We start from the raw sequence: 19,932 nt of genomic DNA, 5'->3' as shown, positions 1-19,932 counted from the left end.
AGGGATCAGATTTACTCTGTCACTTGAACAAAAAAATTTTTTAAACATTTTGAAAACATAGGGCACATGCAAAAAAAAGTTTGTAAAATAGCAATTTTCAAGAAGGTTGCCATTGGGTGATAAAGGACAGTGATCCCTGAGAGATGGGAAACCACCAGGTGCGTGAGTCCTTCAGCTACCCCAAGTAAGTGCCTTGGGAGAGTTTCCAGGGGGTGCAGGGAAGGGAGACCCCGGTGGAGCTTGATGAGGTCCCTGAGTTGAGTAGATGGAGCTGGGAATCCAGGGAGACCAGCTAGACAAAAACACGGAGAGGAGATTTCTGCAGAGAGCAAACCCTGGAGACCCGCAGAGGGTCTGCCCTAAGTCTTTAGGGGAATATTAATTAGCACGTGTGAGGAAACTACTAGAGGCTGGCAAAGAACCATTGGGAAGGATTCGCGGCATCCGTGCCTAGCATTCACATACAGCTGGCCACAGCCTATTGTCACCAGCCAGACTGGAAAAGCCACAATTCACAGGGCATTCAGTTGAGTCGTCAGGAAGGTCTTGCCTCAAAAGGAGGAAAAAATTAGCCCTAGACTGAGCCTTTTCTGAGCCCACCAAAAATATCTTAAAAGCAAGAACCAAAAGAATCAAATTGTTTCCACATAACTCAACTGTGTCCCAGAACAATGATCCAAATTATTTGCAATAGAAACATTCAGCATCCAACAAGGTATGATTCACAATGTCTGGCATCCAATAAAAAATTACCAAGCAGGCAAAGAATCAGGAAAACACAACCCATGATGTGGGAGTCAAGCAATTGATTAAAAGTGACCCAGGACTAACGCATATATTAGAATTAGCAGACAGGACATTAAAACAGTTATTCTATCAGAATTCCATGTGTCGAGATAATTAACTAAGTAGAGACATTGAAGATGTAAAAAGATCCAAATCAGACTTCTAGAGATGAAAACTACAGTGTTTGAGATGAAGAGTACAGTGGAGGTGATTAAAGGCAGATCAGACATTTCAGAAAAGATGAAATCACTTGAAGTGTAGCAACAGAAGGTATACAAAATGAAAAACAGAATTTTAAAAAATGAAAAGAGCATCAGTGAACTATGGGACAACTTAATGGCCTAATATAAATGTAACTGGAACGAATCCTCAAAGGAGAGGAATGAGAGGGGAGGACAGAAGAAAATAATCGTCAAAATTTTCCACATTTGACGAAAAGGATAAACCCACAGATCCAAAGACCTCAATAAACCCCAAGAAACATGAGGAAAACATCACCAATGCATATTATTATTATTAAATTGTTCAAATCTAATAAAAAAGAGAAAATCTTAAAAACAGCCAGAGAAGAAAGACATGTTACAAACAGAAAGAACAATGACAAGGATGACAGAAACTTTCTCACAGGAAACAAATCAAGTGACAAGAAAAAAAAAATGTCAGCTCACAATTCTATACTTAACTAACATTTCTTTCAAAATCGAAGATGAAATGAAGACATACAAAAGCTGAACAAAATTATCACCAGCAGAAGAAATGTTAAAGAAAGTCCTTCAAGTGGAAGGAAAATGATACTAGATAGAAATGTGGATATATACAAAGGAATAATGAGCATGAAAAATGGTAACTACATAGATTAACAGACATGATTTTTTGCTTATTATATAAATCCCTTTAAAAGATAATTTACAGTCTAAACAACAATAACAATGTAGTACGGTGTTTATAACGTATGTAAAAGTAAATTGTACAACAGCAATAATATAAAGGTGGGGGGGTGGATAAATGGAAGCATCAGAAGATTCTTATATTACACCTGAAGTAGTATAATACTTGAAAGTAGGCTGTGATAAAAATGACTACCATAAGCCCTAATTCAACCACTAAAATAACAAAATAAGGAGCTATAGCTAATAAATCACCAAAAGAGATAAAACAGAATAAATAATAATCCAAATAAAGAAGAAAAAGAGGAAAAAAAGGAATAAAGAACAGATGGGACAAAACAGAAAACAACAGCACAATGACAGACTTATACATGACCACACCAACAATCACATTAAATATAAAGGTTTTAAACACACCAATTAAAAGGCAGAAATTGCAACTGTCAGACTGGATAAGAAAACAACACCAACTATATATGCTGTCTACAAGAAATGTACTTTAAATATAAAGGCACAAACAGAAACAGACTCGGGAATTCCCTGGTGGTCCAGTGGTTAGTTAGAGCTCTGTGCTCTCACTCCTGAGGGCCTGGGTTCGATCCCTGGTTGGGAAACTAAAATCCCACAAGCTGCATGGTGTGGCCAGAAACAAAACAAACAAACAAACAAAAAACCAAACAGACTCAAAGATACAGAGAACAAACTGGTGTTTACCAGTGAGGAGAGGGAAGGGAGGAAGGGCAAGACAGGGGCAGGAGATTAAGAGGTATAAACTACTATATATAAAATAGGGACTTCCCTGGTAGTGCAGTGCTTAAGAATCCACCTGCCAATGCAGGGGACACGGGTTTGAGCCCTGGTCCAGGAAGGTCCCACATGCTGCAGAGCAACTAAGCCTGTGCACCACAACTACTGAGCCTGTGCTCTAGAGCCCGCGAGCCACAACTACTGAGCCCAGGAGCCACAACTACTGAAGCCCATGCGCCTAGAGCCCGTGCTCTGCAACAAGAGAAGCCACCGCAATGAGAAGCCCATGCACTGCAACGAAGAGTAGCCCCCGCTCACCGCAACTAGAGAAAAGCCCATGTGCAGCCACGAAGACCCAACACAGCCAAAAAATAAATTAATTAAACAAAAAAAATTAAAACACAAAACAAAAAAGCTACAAGGATATATCGTACAACATAGGGAATATAGCGAATATTTTATAATAACTTTAAATGTAGTATAATCTATAAAAATATGAATATAAAAAATAAATATAAAAATATAAATCAACTATACTTTAATTAAAGCAGTAAAAATAAATAAAAAATAAAATAGAATTTAAAAAACGTAAAGGATGGAAAAATGCACTAGCCAAAAAGAAAGCTGGATGGGGTGTTCTAATACCAGACAAGGTAGATTTAAGAGCAAAGAATATTACTACAGATAAAGAAGGTCTACCTTATGAAGAAAAAGAGGTGAATTCATCAAGAGGACATAACAATCCTAAATGGTTATGCCCCTATTAACAGAGGTTCAAAATACATGAAGCAGGGCTTCCCTGGTGGCGCAGTGTTTGAGAGTCCACCTGCCGATGCAGGGGACACGGGTTCGTGCCCCAGTCCAGGAGGATCCCACATGCCGCGGAGCGGCTGGGCCCGTGAGCCATGGCCGCTGAGCCTGCACGTCCGGAGCCTGTGCTCCGCAATGGGAGAGGCCACAACAGTGAGAGGCCCGCATACCGCAAAAAAAAAATACATGAAGCAAAAATGAAAAACTATAAGGAGAAACTGACAAATCCACAATTACATTCAGAAATTCCAGTAACTCTCTCAAAACCTGACAGAACAAGCAGACAGAAAATCAGCAAGGACAGAGTAGCCTTGAGCAACACTGTCAAACAACTCGATATAATTGACATTTATCAAACACTCCACCCAACAACAGTAGAACACACATTCTTCTTTTTAAAGCATTACTTTTCTTTTTAAATTTATTTTTGGCTGTGTTGGGTCTTCGCTGCTGCGCACAGGCTTTCTCTGGTTGTGGCGAGCAGGGGCTACTCTTTGTTGCGGTGCACAGGCTTCTCATTGCGGTGGCTTCTCTTGTTGTGGAGCACGGGCTCTAGGTGTGTGGGCTGCAGTAGTTGTGGCACACAGGCCCTAGTAGTTGTGGCTCGCGGGCTCTAGAGTGCAGGCTCAGTAGTTGTGGTGCACGGGCTTAAGTTGCTCCGCAGCATGTGGGATCTTCCCGGACCAAGGATTGAACCCATGTCTCCTGCATTGGCAGGCGGATTCTTAACCACTGCACCACCAGGGAAGTCCTGAACACATATTCTTTTCAAGTGCATATTGAACATTTACCAAGATAGACCATCTTCTAGGGCATTAAAAAAAGTCTCAATACATGTAAAAGGGTTCAAGTCATAAAAGTTAAAGAATTAAATTAGAAATCAATAAAATAAAGCTCTACGAAAAATTATCAAATATTTGGAAAGTAACATATTTATATGTAACTCATGTATCAAATAAGAAATCAAAAGGGAAATTAGAAAGTATTTTGAACTGAATGAAAATTAAAACAGAACATAAAAATTTGTGGAATGCAGTTAAAGCTGTACTTTGGGGAAATTTTGTAGCATTAAATGCATATCTTAGAAAAGAAGAAAGGACTCAAATCAATGACCTAAGCCTCTACCTTAAGAAAATATAAAAAGAACAATTAAATCCAAAGTAGGCAACAGAAAGGAAATAAAAGATAGAGTGGCAATCAATCAAATAGAAAAGAATGAAACATTAGAGAAATTCAATGAAACCAAGAGCTGTTTGCCTGAGACCAATAAAATTAATAAACTTCTAAACAGTCTGATGGGGGAAAAAAAAAGAAAGAAAGAAAACACCAACTACCAATAACAGAAATGAGAAAGGTCAAAGAGGTTCTCACAAAAATTTGTACACAAAAGGGAAAATTATAAGCAACTTCTGTCTGTAAATCTGTCAATTTAAATGAAATGGATGGATTCCTTGAAAGACACAAACTACTAAAGTTTACTGAAGAAGAAACAGATAACGTGAATAGGCCTGCATACATTAAGAAATGAAATATATTGTTAAAAACCTACCCACAAAGAAAATTCCAGGCTCATATCGCTTCACTGGTAAACACCTTAGGAATAAATAAAACCAGTTCTACACAAACTTTTCCAGAAAACTGAAGGAGAAAATACTTCCCAGCTCATTCCATGAGGCCAGCATTATCCTAATACCAAAACCAGATAAAGACATAAAAAGTAATGAAGGGACTTCCCTGGTGGCGCAGTGGATGGGACTCCATGCTCCCAGTGCGGGGGGCCCGGGTTCGGCCCTTGGTCGGGGAGCTGGATCCCACATGCATGCCGCAACTAGGAGTTCTCACGCCATAACTGAGGAACCCGCCTGCCGCAACTAGAACCCAGCACAACCAAATAAATAAATAAATTAAAAAAAAAAGTAATGAAAACTACAGACCAATATCCCTCCTAAATATAGATGCAAAAAATTCTAAACAAAATTTTGGTAAATTAAATCCAACAATATGTAAAAAGGTAACACATCATAACCAAGTGGGGTCTCTCCCACTTTTGTTTTAACATTTAAAAATCAATCTGTGGGACTTCCCCGTGGCACAGTGGTTAAGAATCCGTCTGCCAATGCAGGGGACACGGGTTCGATCACTGGCCAGGAAGATACCACATGCCGCGGAGCAACTAAGCCCATGTGCCACAACTACTGAGACTGCGCTCTAGAGCCTGCGAGCCACAACTACTGAGCCCCCATGCCACAACTACTGAAGCCCATGCCCCTAGAGACTGTGCTCTGCAACAAGAGAAGCCACCACAATGAGAAGCCCGCGCACTGCAATGAAGAGTAGCTCCAGCTTGCCGCAACTAGAAAAAGCCCACACGCAATATGACCCAACGCAGTGGGTCAGCAATGAAGACCCAACGCAGTCAAAGTAAGTAATGAATAAATAAATTTTAAAAAATAAAAAAACCAAACTGTGTAATTCACAATATTAATAAACTAAAAAAGAAAAACCATATGATCATCTCAATAAATACAGAAAAAGCATTTGACAATATTCAATAACCATTTCTGATTTTTAAAAAATTCTCAGCAAACTAGGAGTAGAAGCAAATATTCCCAACGTGATTCAAAGCATTTACCTGGTAGAGAATTTATATCCAGAATAAAAGACATCCATATTGGAAAGGAAGAAATACAAAAGTCTTTACATGATTACATGTTTACATGATTCTCTATTAGAGAAAATCGAATGGAATCTACAAAAAAGCTACCAAACGTATGAGTTAAGCAAAATTGCTCGATACACGATTAATATGCAAAAATCATTTCTATCTCTCTAACCTATCAATATACAATCAGAAGCTGAAATTTTAAAAACTATACAATTAACTCTTACAATGCAATAATTTTATAAAAACCCAATTTTAAAATGGGCAAAAAATCTGAATAGACATTTTTCCAGAGAAGACATAGAAATGGCCAAAAAGCACATGAAAAGATGCTCAACATCATTAGCTATTGAGAAAATGCAAATCAAAAACACAATGAGATACCACTTCACACCCACTAGCATGGCCATAATAAGAAAGACAGATAATTGCAAGTGTTGGCAAGGACATGGAGAAATTGGAAGACTAATAGCGTGCTAGTGGGCAAATTGTGCAGCCACTTTGGAAAAGAGTTTGGCAGTTAAATATAAAATATTAAGCACAGAGTTACCATATGATTCAGAAATGCCATTCGTAGGTATATACCCAAGACAAATAAAAACATGTTCACACAAAAACTTGTACACAACTGCTTACAGGCACACCATTAACAATAGTGAAAATAAACTGAAACAACCCAAATATCCATCAGCTGATGAATGGATAAACAAAATGTGGTATATCCCATACACTGAAATACTATTCAGCAATAAAAAGAAATGAAGGACTGATAAATGCTACATGTATGACCTTGAATACTTTAGGCTGAGTGAAAGAAGTCAGACCCCAAAGACCATGTATTGTATGATTTCATTGATATGAAACATACAGAATAAGGAAATATAGAAACAGAAAGTAGCTTAGTTGTTGCCTAGGGCTGGGAAGGATGGGAGAGTTGGGGGTGACGAATAAGGGGACCATAGGCAACAAAAGTGTTCTAAAATTGATTATGGTGATGGTCTCTAAATATAATTGTAAGCTTTAAATGGGTGAATTGTATGTTAAGTGAACTATATCTCAATGAAGCTCTTAAAGAAACAAGCAAGCAAAGTTGGTGTGGTCTCCAAGGGGTAGGATTCCCAGGAATTTGTTCTGAGTCCTACATGAACCTACACGAAGCCATGGATGAGACCCAGTTGATGTTTCCTCCCCTTTCAACCTCTCCATCCCTCCTGTTCCCTCCATTACAAGTCTCAGAAGCCTAGATATTAGTTAGTAACTCACCACCTGAGCCCTCAGGAAGGTAGGTGGCAGCTTCAGATTCTCCTCAGCACAGTGCCTCCAAGGAACTTGCTGGCAGGCCCTCACAGAGCAGGAGCCACGTCAGTTCAGCCACAAAGCAGGATTCCCAGAGGCTGGGCGAGGCAACTGCACGCCTCTTCTTTCCCACAGGTCAGTGGTCTGGAGGGTGAGCCGTGCTGGCTGCCAAGCCAAGATTACAGGGAAGGACGCCTGCTTCCACCCCCCCAAATACAGTGGAGCATGTCTGCCCCAGCCTGACCCATGGCTGACTGGGAGAGGGTGGGAGTGGGGCATCACGGGATGGAGGCGGGGGTGGGGTGTTGCCTCCAACATGCTGGGACCAGAGAGGGGAGCCCATGGCGCCTGCAAGAGTTGCAAAGGTGGCACACGAGAGGGGTGGCATTCTAACAACTTCTTGAAGCTGGAGCAGGCTGCCCCACCTACCTGCATGGCTGCCCAGAATCCTTCCCAGGCAAAAGCCTTGCCTCTTCGGTAAGCAAAGAAGAAATCGAGAAATGCCAGGCCATCTGGGAGCCACTGGGAGAGCACCTGCCCGGGTACTCCTTCCGAATTCTAGGTGCTGTTTTACACAGCAGGGTTCCAGCCACCTCCTCCTTCCAGGAGCTCAGAGGGAGCAGGGATGGCTACCCTGAGGTGCTGGGACACTTGGCCCAGGGCAGGATCAGGCCCTCCACCCCCAAACCAACACCAGGGTCTTCCTGGACTCTGGTGAAGTAGCCCTGCTGTCACCAGGACACAGGCAGCCCCAGAGTTGCTGGCACCGGTGGCAGGGGACTGGCTCTGAAATGCCAAACACAGGCATTAGGAACACTGGAAGGAACTGGGAACTGGGGGACATTTTGCACAGAGAGAACAAGTTTTTTTTTTTTTACATCTTTACTGGAGTATAATTGCTTTACAATGGTGTGTTAGTTTCTGCTTTATTTTTTTTATTTTTATTTTTTACATCTTTATTGGAGTATAATTGCTTTACAATGGTGTACTAGTTTCTGCTTTATAACAAAGTGAATCAGTTATACATATACAAATATCCCCATATCTCTTCCCTCTTGCGTCTCCCTCCCTCCCACCCTCCCTATCCCACCCCTCTAGGTGGTCACAAAGCACCGAGCTGATCTCCCTGTGCTATGCGGCTGCTTCCCACTAGCTATCTATTTTACGTTTGGTAGTGTACATATGTCCATGCCTCTCTCTCACTTTGTCACAGCTTACCCTTCCCCCTCCCCATATCCTTAAGTCCATTCTCTAGTAGGTCTGTGTCTTTATTCCTTTCTTACCCCTAGGTTCTTCATGACATTTTTTTTTCTTAAATTCCATATATATGTGTTAGCATACGGTATTTGTCTTTCTCTTTCTTACTTCACGCTGTATGACAGACTCTAGGTCCATCCACCTCATTACAAATAGCTCAATTTCGTTTCTTTTTATGGCTGAGTAATATTCCATTGTATATATGTGCCACATCTTCTTCATCCATTCATCCAATAATGGACACTTAGGTTGTTTCCAGCTCCTGGCTATTGTAAATAGAGCTGCAATGAACATTTTGGTACATGACTCTTTGAATTATGGTTTTCTCAGGGTATATGCCCAGTAGTGGGGATTGCTGGGTCATATGGTAGTGTTATTTGTAGTTTTTTAAGGAACCTCCATACTGTTCTCCATAGTGGCTGTACCAATTCACATTCCCACCAGCAGTGCAAGAGTGTTCCCTTTTCTCCACACCCTCTCCAGCATTTATTGTTTCTAGATTTTTTGATGATGGCCATTCTGACTGGTGTGAGATGATATCTCATTGTAGTTTTGATTTGCATTTCTCTAATGACTAATGATGTTGAGCATTCTTTCATGTGTTTGTTGGCAATCTGTATGTCTTCTTTGGAGAAATGTCTATTTAGGTCTTCTGCCCATTTTTGGATTGGGTTGTTTTTTTGTTATTGAGCTGCATGAGCTGCTTGTATATTTTGGAGATCAATCCTTTGTCAGTTGTTTTATTTGCAAATATTTTCTCCCATTCTGAGGGCTGTCTTTTGGTCTTGTTTATGGTTTCCTTTGTTGTGCAAAAGCTTTGAAGTTTCATTAGGTCCCATTTGTTTATTTTTGTTTTTATTTCCATTTCTCTAGGAGGTGGGTCAAAAAGGATCTTGCTGTGATTTATGTCATAGAGTGTTCTGCCTATGTTTTCCTCTAAGAGTTTGATAGTGTCTGGCCTTACATTTAGGTCTTTAATCCATTTTGAGCTTATTTTTGTGTATGGTGTTAGGGAGTGATCTAATCTCATACTTTTACATGTACCTGTCCAGTTTTCCCAGCACCACTTATTGAAGAGGCTGTCCTTTCTCCACTGTACATTACTGCCTCCTTTATCAAAGATAAGGTGTCCATAGGTGCGTGGGTTTATCTCTGGGCTTTCTATCCTGTTCCATTGATCTATATTTCTGTTTGAGAGAACAATTTCTGATCAACCCTTTCCAATGATTTGTAGCTTGTACTCAACCATTCACAGGAGATTGTTTCAAGGACTTTATTTTAAATTGATATAGAGTCTACTCAGTGACAAAATTCATTTATTGCATTCTTTCCATTTAATAGCTGGGATTCAAAGTGTTAAAGATTTGATTTACCCAAGTGAAAAAAAGACGAAAGAATCATTTGTAAGCGCCGTTTCTGAAGAATATGCCTAATGTTTCAAAGTTACTGTTTTGTGCCTTTAGGTTACAGTACTAACATCGTACTCCAAGTAAAGTGTAAGACACAGGTCTAACTAACAACCACATGAAACTCGGGCAACAACCATCCTGAAACAGCTGTAACATGCGCATCAGCCTCCAGGCCTCGTGTGCTCACGCTCACGGAGGACTTGAGTTAGGACATTCTACCTTTCCAGAAACACAGTGGCTCTGAATGCCTCAACCACTCCTTGTGGTAGAGGGGTTAAAGGATCCTTTTTTGAAGTTGGCTTCTCCATGGAAGAGGAGAATGGCTTAAGGACATTCTGAAATTTAGAAACAAAATCAAACAAAACCCTTTTGCCAAAAAGTCTCTGTCCTCTGCAAAGCTGGTGAATGTGTGGATGCCAGTATTTTTAGAGAGAGATGTTTTAGGGGCAGGAGGTAACTGACCAAGTGAGGATGCTTTCTAAGGTTTTTTTTTTTTCCTAGAAAGGCAGAAAAGAATAAAAATCAGTTAAACATAATATTTAGAATGTAACATCTTCACTTGGGCAATTATGAATATGAAATCACCATGGCAACAAAAGTACCATCTTCTGATGACTGCACTGGGAAAGTCAACAAACCCACACTAATTCCTGTTCCGCTTATTTCTTGGCTCGAGCTCAGCACTTTCAGCGGACCTCATGCGACGATTCTGTCTGGGACTTATTTCTGTGTCTTGAAGATCATATCTGAAAATGGAAGAAACAAAATGGCAGCTTAGAAAATGATGATCACTATTATCCCACAGCAGCTTCTAGTTTACAAGCCCCTTCCCGTGTGTTTTTATGTGATCCTCCAAATAGCCTTCTACTCCACTGACAAGTCTGCTATGATAATTATTATGACTTTTATTATTTCCACTGCACAACTGAGAAAACAGGTGACTTAGCAAAGATCACAGATCATAAGTGACAGAGTTAGGAACTGAACTCCTTTCTTCTGAATCAGAATCGAGCAGCTTTACGCTTCTGCTCCAGAGGCAGAAAGCTGCAGAAGATGTGCTTCCATCCTAACAACAAGGTGAAGCCAGAGAGACGAACAAAATCATAACTTATCATGATCCTGTCAGACAGCTGAGGTTGTAAGGGAACCAAGGAAACAAAATCCCCTCCCAAGAGAGATGAGCCACACGCATCCTTTCACTTCGGGCAGAGCACTGGGGAAAGGGGTGGCTGCCGCACAAGCAGGTGGGAAGACGAAAGCTGACATTTTCTGGATTTTGCAGCACAGCCTGGTGCTGCGGGCCCCCGACACCGGAGCCTCGGCAGCGCTCCTTGAGACACTGACAGAGGGCAGGACACTGAAGAGGGCCCACATGGGGCACAGGGGTAAAGCAGGGGATGGGGAGTGGCAGGGGTCAGGCTCTGCCTGATTTCCCAGGTTTGTCAGTGGAGTAGAAGGCTATTTGGAGGATTAAATGAAAACGCATGGGAAGGCACTCATAAACTAGAAAGTGATGTAGAGAATAATAAGAGATGATTTAAAGTATATGGGAGGGGCTTCCCTGGTGGCGCAGTGGTTAAGAATCTGCCTGCCAATGCAGGGGACACAGGTTTGAGCCCTGGTCTGGGAAGATCCCACATGCCATGGAGCAACTAAGCCCATGTGCCACAACTACTGACCCTGCACTCTAAAGCCCACGAGCCTCAAGTATTGAGCCTGTGTGCCACAACTACTGAAGCCTGCACGCCTAGAGCCCGTGCCCCACAAGAAGAGAAGCCACTGCAATGAGAAGCACTGCAACGAAGAGTAGCCCCCGCTCATCGCAACCAGAGAAAGCCTGTGCGCAGCAACAAAGACCCAATGCAGCCAAAAATAAATAAATAAATAAAAATTAAAATAAATGAAGTATATGGGAAGATGTGCATAGGTTAAATGCAAATATTACACCATTTTATATATGGGACTTGAGTATCTATGGATTTTGGTAACTGCAGCAGTGGGGGGCAGGGTCCTGGAACCAACCCTCATGGATTCTGAGGGATAACTGTAATCTCAATATTGAGTCTTCCTTACACCTGCTCAAATCTGTTGTTGAGCCTCTTAGTGAAATTTTCATTTCAGCTATTTTGTTTTTCAACTCCAGAATTTCTATTTTTAAAAAATAATTTCTGGGCTTCCCTGGTGGCGCAGTGGTTGAGAGTCTGCCGGCTGCTGCAGGGGACATGGGTTTGTGTCCCGGTCTGGGAGGATCCCATATGCCGCGGGGCGGCTGGGCCCGTGAGCCATGGTTGCTGAGCCTGCGCGTCCGGAGCCTGTGCTCCGCAACAGGAGAGGCCACAGCAGTGAGAGGCCCACGTACCACAAAATAAATAAATAAATAAATAATTTCTATTTCTTTATTGGTATCCTCTATTTGGTGAGACACTGTTCTTATACATCCCTTTAGTCCTTTGATCAGAGTCAAAACAGCTGATTTCATTGGTTGCTTCTCCCCTGCCCCGGTGTGTATAGGCCACAGTTTCTTGTTTCTTTGTTTATGTCTAATATTTTGTTGAAAACTGGACATTTTTACCAATATACTGTGGCAACTATGGGAATTAGATTTTCCTCCTTCCTCAGCGTCTGTTCATGTTGGTGTCTGCTGCTGTTTGTTAAGTGACTTTCTGAGCTCCTGTAGATATACATTCTTTGCTGTGTGAGACCACTGACGTGTCTGCTACATGAGCTTAGTGGTCAGCTAATGATTAGACAGAACTTTCCCTAATCGCCTGGAACCAATATAACACAGAAGCCCTTGTCACAATCAGTCTTTGCCAAGGGACTCTGTGTCTTGGGGCATGCATTCAGCACTTGGGGGACAACTCCGCCTTAGCCTCTCCTTTCAGCTTGCATGGAGCCTCATAGTCAGCTCAAGGTGAGAGATTAGGACCCTCTCAGGTCTCTCCTGCGCACACACAGAGCCCTAAGCATGCGTGTGACCTTCCAGAGCCACAGGAATACATCAGAGCTGGTCAAAGCCCCGATGGAAATCTTATTTTCCAGCCTTTCCTTTAAGCTTTTTGCTTAACATATTGTTTGCCCCAACTGTTATCTACCTCACATGGCTATGAAGTTAATCAATTGTCTCTAATTGTTTTAAACAAACACCTCAGGGGAAAAAGAGGCTTTTCGCACTGGGTGAGCTCCAAGTCAGGTAGACAGTCTTGCAAGTGGGAGTCCTCCAGGAAACCACCAGACAGATCAAATAATAATTCTCTGGGAATGAGGCTGTGAAGGCGCTCCAACTCCATTCTGCCCTTTCTGCGGGTTGCCAGGCTGCTGGTCCTCATCACGACAGCACACTACTGGCTCCCAAGGCCACTGCCGGGCTAGAGAGAGGGGGATGGGAACAGGGGAAGTCAAATCACCACAAAGCTCACTGTTCTAACTAAAATTCAGATATTTTTCTTGAAGAAATGCTCCTTGGATTGTTGCTGTCTTTGGTTAATTTTCAGTTTTGAAAAAGTTGATTCTGCCAAGTTTTGTCAATTTTGTCATTGCTTTTACGCAGAGAATTTCCAGACGTCCTTATTTCACAACTCTCCTGAATGTTTTCTCCTTTATCTTTTTAATTTTTTTCCCCCAGCTTTTAACTCATGGTCTTAATATCTCTAAACTTTCACAAGGCAAATTTCTCATCTTTTTTTTCCCTAAATAAATAAATTTATTTATTTACTTATTTTTGGCTGCGTTGGGTCTTCGTTGCTGCACACGGGCTTTCTCTAGTTGCAGCGAGCAGGGGCTACTCTTCGTTGCGGTACGCGGGCTTCTCATTGCAGTGGCTCCTCTTTGTTGCAGAGCACGGGCTCTAGGCGCGTGGGCTCAGTAGTTGTGGCTCGCGGGCTTAGTTGCTCCGCAGCATGTAGGATCTTCCCGGACGAGGGCTTGAACCCGTGTCCCCTGCATCGGCAAGCGGATTCTTAACCACTGCGCCACCAGGGAAGTCCCAAATTTCTCATTTTAATATTTTATTGCCATTTATTTATTTGGCTTCTGGGTTTGTTTTTTTTAATGGGATGTTCCCCCTTATATTTAACTTCTATAAAATTACTGTTTCTTTGCTCTCTTACCTTGTTTTTAATTTCCTTCTAAAATTTTAAGTAATGTGTTTCTCCCATATTTCCCCTCTTTGATTTGCCTTCACAATAGCTGGCAACAAACATGGCTATAGTGTTAGTGGAAGAAGCAGCCTCTACCATAAGCATGGGCTTGAAGCAGAGTCCCTAGCAAGCAAGGATCTCAAGGTTCTCCCAGAGTAATTCTCTAAAATACCTCATCCTCAAAGATGCAGGAATCCTAATAGGATAAACCACCTCAAGATTTTTTTCCAAGCATGTAACACACTTATTTACTAGAATGATGACACTTAATAACATGGCCCAAACACAACAGGCTTTTAAATTCTTAGCCTCTGGAAGGTATAATCAATGGATTTTTGAGCAAACTTTGCCAACTGAATGCTGTTAGCCAATTGGGGATACTCCTGTGGCGGACCATGGTGAGAGGCATCAGGAAGCCCTGAATCTACTGAACACAGAAGCCATACCTGGGAGATGTGGCCACCTATGACCAGCCTGCTTCCACTATACACTATTACCAGGATGATTTACCTGGGCAGAATAAGGGCCATTTAAAGAGGGAAGAGGTTTCTGATTCTTCTTCTTTTGTTTTTGGTTTTTTTTTTTTTTGGAAACACTATATTGGTTGTTTCCCTGCTGTAAGTACTTTAAATTTTTTAAGCACTGTATGGGGCAAAGGGCCCGTCCGGAATACTAGTGCATAAGCTTGAAGAAGGACCAAAAACGGACAAGTATTACATGGAAGGCAAGTTACAGGCCAGTTTCTCAACATAACAACAAAACATCTTAAACAAAATATTAAGAAACCAAGTCTAGCAACATACAAAAGAGTTAATACACCATCAACAAATTAGGTTTATTTCAAGAATGCAATCTTGATTTAACATGCAAAAGATCAATGTAATTCACCACATTAACAAAATAAAGGAGAAAAATCACATACTCTTCTCAATATATTCAATATAAAACATAAAACACTTGAAAATATTCATCATCCATTTATGTTAAAAACTAGGAATATAAGGTAAAAATACTGAATGCTTTCCCACTAAGATTGGGAATAAGAAGAGGATACCCTTATTACCACTTCTAGTTAACATCTAAATAGCAGTCCTAAACTGTTCAATTAAGCATTAACAAAGACTTTAGAAAAGGTATTATATTGAGATGACATGGTTATAGATGTTGAAAAAAAAACCCAACCCTATAGGATATCAGAATTATTAAGTAAATTTATCAAAACTCGTGAATATAGGGTTAATGTAAAACTTTAATTTGCTTCATATATTAGCAACAAGCAATTAGAAAATAGTAAACAAACAACAAAAGAATACTATTTTTAATAACATAGTTATCAGAGGAATGCAAATTTAAATCACAATGAGACGCCACTAGACCCTATCAAGGAGAATGACTAAAATGAAAAAACTAAGAATGCCCATCATTGATGAGGAAATGGAACTTCTGGACCGCCCACTGTGGATGGGAGTTTAAACTGGCGTGAGCACTTCGGAAAAATGTCTGGGAGAAGCTACTGGATACATGCACATCCTAACACCCAGTTATACCACTCCGCAGTATATACTCAAAAGAAACAAAAGCACATGCACCAAAGGACATTTAACCGTTACGTTCCTGACATCCTTATTCATGACAGCCAAAAACTCGAAAAAATATATCTAGCAAAAGTAGTATGGGTAAATAAATGGTGACTTATTCATACAGTGGAATATTACAGAGCAGAGGTTCTCAAACTTTGGCCTACAGCAGGATCACCTAAGGGCTTCTTAAAACACAGGTTGATGGTCCCCATCCCCAGAGTTTCTCATTCAGAAGGTCTGGTGTGGGGCTCAAGAATTTCCCTTTCTAATATATTCCCAGGTGATACAAATGCTGCTGGTCAGGAAACCACACTTTGAAAGCCACCGCTCTAGATAAAGCAGTGAAAAATAACAAACTACCGTGATATGCAACCATGGAAAAATCTCACACCTGTAATGTTGTCTCCAAGAGTGCACACTATACGATTCCATTTATAAGCAATTTAAAACCAGGCAAAATTAACCCATGGTGATGGAAGCCAGAACCGTGCTTACCTCTGGGAGGAGGCATGAGAAGGCTCTTAGAATGCCAGGAATGTTCCACATCCACATCTGGGTGGTGACCTTGGTGGCCCCCCATGATCCACACCTCCTGCCTTTGTGCAATCCCCTTCCCTAGCGTCTGGGGCTAGCCTTGTAACTTACTTTAACCAACAGGATGTGGCCGAAGTGAAACAGCACAAGTTTCAGGACTAAGTCTTAAGAAGGCTAAGAGATTTTTGTATTTGCACCTCTTGGGAGCTGTATCAGTCTGGGTCCAATCAGGACCATGATAACTTGAACAGAAAAGTTTAGTATAAAGAATTACTAACTGTAACAGAGGACTGGAGTAATGAGGGGTTGGCTAGTAAGAAGGAAAGAGAATCCTGAAGAATATATTATAGAAAGAGTAGAAATAAGGAACAGCTGCTACTCAGGGTTGAGATGCAGCACCCCAGGAACAGCCCTCTCCCCAGACAGATCCAGACAGCTGCGTGGAGAGGGCATGGCTGTGGCTAACTGAGTCAGAGCAATGAGCTGCTGGCCAGGGTACACTGTAGGACCAGGCACTGGGGAAGGCCTGCAACCAAGAGGCAAAACCCCTTCTTCCTGCAATGTCTCTCCAGTGCCCTCTACTGATAAAACTTAACATCAGGAGAGCCGGCAAAGGAAAACTATTTAAAGGGCCCAATTCAGTTTTCACAGAGCAGGCAAAAAGGATGAATTTGGAGCTGAGGCAGTAAACTGATAACTGGCACAGGGGCCCTGAGCCTCCATATACAAAATCCCAGCTATCCTACTGGAAAGACCACATGGAGAGACCATGCGGAGAAACCACATGGAGAAGAACAGGCTCCCAGACTACATGGAAAGACAGAGAAGTCCAGACACCTCAGCAGAACATCACCTCCAGCCGCCCTGCCAGTTGGCTACATGCCACATAAATAACCACCAGCAGCCTGAGGCCAGCCCAGACTGAAGAATCATAAGCAAATGAAGTGGCTGTGGCTTAAGCTCCTAAATTTCCGGGTGATTTGTTACATGGCAATTAAAAACTAAACAGAAACTTTCTGTTCAATTTGTTTTGGTTATCTACTGCTACATTCTCATGAAATAGCACAATCCCTTATTTGGTCATGATTCTAGATCTGGGCAGGGCTCAGAATAGACAGCTTAACTGGGTCTGGAGGATCCACTGTGAGGAAGGCTCACTCGCAGGGTGGCAAGCTGGAGCTGGCTGTTGACTGGGAGCTCGGCTGGAGGGAGGGTTGGACCTCCGTTCTCCTCCAGCTGTCCTCTCTCCATGCCCGGGGTGGGCTTCTCACAGCAGAGGGACTGGGTCCAAGAAGCATCATCCTAAAAGTGAGTGTTTGGAAAGGACAAGCCCCACTGTGCAAACACTTACCAAACTTCTTCTCACATCACATGGCCAAACCCAGAATCAACGTGGGCCTCAGGAGTGTGGATACTGGAGGTGCGTGATTCACCGGGGCCACCAAAGTAACCCTAACCTCAGGGGTATTCAGTTGTAAAAATTCATCAAGCTGTACACTTAAGATGTGCATACATTAATAATAGTTATTAATAAGTAATAGTTAATAAAGTTCACTCCTCCAAAGAAAGACAGTCAAATTATTACTAGTCCTCCCTTAGAAAATGCGACGCGCTCATTAGCACACTGCAAATGACTTCTCATGGGGTTAGGATGAAATGCAGATTATCAACAGAGAAAATGATTCTTCCTTTTCTGATTTTATAACACTAGAAAAAGCTATTTCCTAAAAAAAGATTTTTAAGGCACTAAGAGATAAAGGATTAAAAAAGATTTGTAAGTGGCAATCTCATCCATTCACAGGTTCTTGAAGCCACGTAAGCCGCATCACTAACAGCTAGAATCCACCAGGGAGTGTGTTCAGATCCAATGAATACTGACTGACATATTCAATCCCTCATACGCCTACTGAGTGCCCACCATGGGTCCCCCCAACACCGTGCGGGGCGTGGGATATAATGAACATCTGCTCTAGAAAGCGCGTCGGGTGGTAAGCGCCCACTGCTGCGGGAGCAGGCGAGCAGCCAGGGGCTGCTGGGAAGGAAAGAACGACAACTCCCGTCCGAAGAAAGGGGAAAAGGCAACTCAGGCGGAAGCAACAGCAGGTACAAGGCAGCATGACTTTGAAGCCAATGTGAGTAGTTCAGCCAGGCTGCAACAAGGCGGGGCGGGGAGGGGAGGAAGGACAGTCCAGGAGCCAGCAGGTAGGCTGGGGCCATGGATGGAAGAGCCTTGGATGCTGGTGAGTCCCTGCAGGACTTTACCACAGAGAGAACACAGAGTATTTTAGGTCTCACGGGCAGAATTAAGCGTACTGACTAGAGGCAGAGAGGCAGCTGGATGGCTGTGGTAGGAAGCCAGAGAGAAGAGCGAAGGGCCTGCGCAGGCCGTGGCACAGAGGGGCCAACAGAGGCAGTTCAGGGGTCGTCCACAGCCCCGCTACTCAACGCGGGGCCCCAGAAGCAGCGTCAGCAACACCGGGGAGCGTGCTGAAATGTAAACTCCTGAGCCCCAGCCCAAATCTCCTGAATCCTGATCTCAGGATTGAGTGGAGCCCAATAATCCGTGTTTTAACAAGTCCTCCAAGTGATCTTGATGTAAATTTAAGTCTGAGGACCACTTATCTATAGGACCTCGCAATCGCTGCAGCTGAGAGGCAAGGGACAATGAGAAGTTGAAGATGATTCTTAGGTTTCTGGCTGGAACAGTGGGCCAGACGGTGATACCATCATTCACTGAGGGAGGGGACAATGGAAGAGGCGCAGGTCAGGAGAGAAGGGACTCAGACCCTCCGAGGAGACATTCCCCACATTTTATGGATAAGGAAGATGAAATCTGGAAACATGAAATGATTGACCTGGACCATTTTTCTTCCTATTTTCATTCTGTTCAACGTAAATATATCCTGTAGCTCAAAATGGTAAGATGAACCAATATTCACAGATATAAGAACCCAAGACCAGGCTGCAGAAAACAGCGTTTTGTATTGGGTTTTGTTTTGGGTTTTTTTGCTGCTTATGAAAATACTGCTTTATATGGGGGCATTGTGTTGCTAATAGAACCTCTCAATCACTTATGGAATTAGGAGAACGTGTTGGGGCTGAAATAGTATGTTCTAGGACTAATATCTCAAATATGCCACTTGTGGTACCACAAAATGCCTGTAAGCTTAAGATGGGTATTTGTAGAACTACCACATTTTGTTGAAAAGTAAAGCTGTGCAGCCTTTTCCTGATTCTGCTTCTAAAGCTACACTGTGGCATAAGCTGGTTTAAACTGCTCTACACGTGGCTGAAACCAGGAAGCCTGAATTCTTACCCCAGCAGGCCACTAACTAGCTGTGGACCTCAACCTCATCAACTTACCTCTCTGGAGCTCAGGCTCCTTCTCTATAAAATGAAGGGACTGGACTAGATGAGCACTTACATCCTTCCAGCTTTAACATTTATTATCTGTGAGGATCAAGCGATGGGATTTGTTTTCTAAGTGATTTCTTATAATAATGACTTTAAGAGGTCATCATTGCCAAGAATTGGCTTGGACTCAGGAATTTTGGGCTACAGCTTATCATAGCCATTAACGTCAGGGTTTAGTTTAGCATAACCAGGGGGATTCCTGGTACAAGAGGAAGTAGTTAGCTAATGAGTGGCCTCCTCTCATAGAATTCAAAGTTCAATAATGCTTAGGTGAGACTAATGCAGCCACAATCTCAAACTTTCATAAAACGCTACTGTTTGAGCCACCAAATATCTCATTGGCCTGATAAACCTACTCATAATGCTTTCCCTGGATACACCACACTTTTCCATTCTCCCAGTGATTCAGCT

The 19,932-nt window shown here is 42.3% G+C and overlaps 1 protein-coding gene across 5 annotated transcripts in view; it reads right to left on the bottom strand.

Moving 5' to 3' along the window:
• Window positions 1–8,318: 8,318 nt before the first annotated feature.
• Window positions 8,319–19,932, bottom strand: part of RAD18 (RAD18 E3 ubiquitin protein ligase) — a 118,153-nt gene continuing 106,539 nt past the window's right edge. For 4 of the 5 annotated variants that reach the window (XM_060307521.1, XM_030840668.2, XM_060307522.1 and 1 more), the window contains one exon: window positions 8,319–10,600. In XM_060307521.1, the coding sequence (XP_060163504.1) occupies window positions 10,498–10,600 (103 nt within the window). In that variant the 3' untranslated portion in view covers window positions 8,319–10,497. The remainder of the gene's footprint in view (window positions 10,601–19,932) is intronic. The other variant, XM_060307520.1, reaches the window with a different exon arrangement.

Source organism: Globicephala melas, chromosome 11 (assembly GCF_963455315.2).
Source record: "Globicephala melas chromosome 11, mGloMel1.2, whole genome shotgun sequence".
NCBI classification, from domain to species: Eukaryota; Metazoa; Chordata; class Mammalia; order Artiodactyla; family Delphinidae; genus Globicephala; species Globicephala melas.
This window is presented reverse-complemented; position numbering and strand designations above follow the sequence as displayed.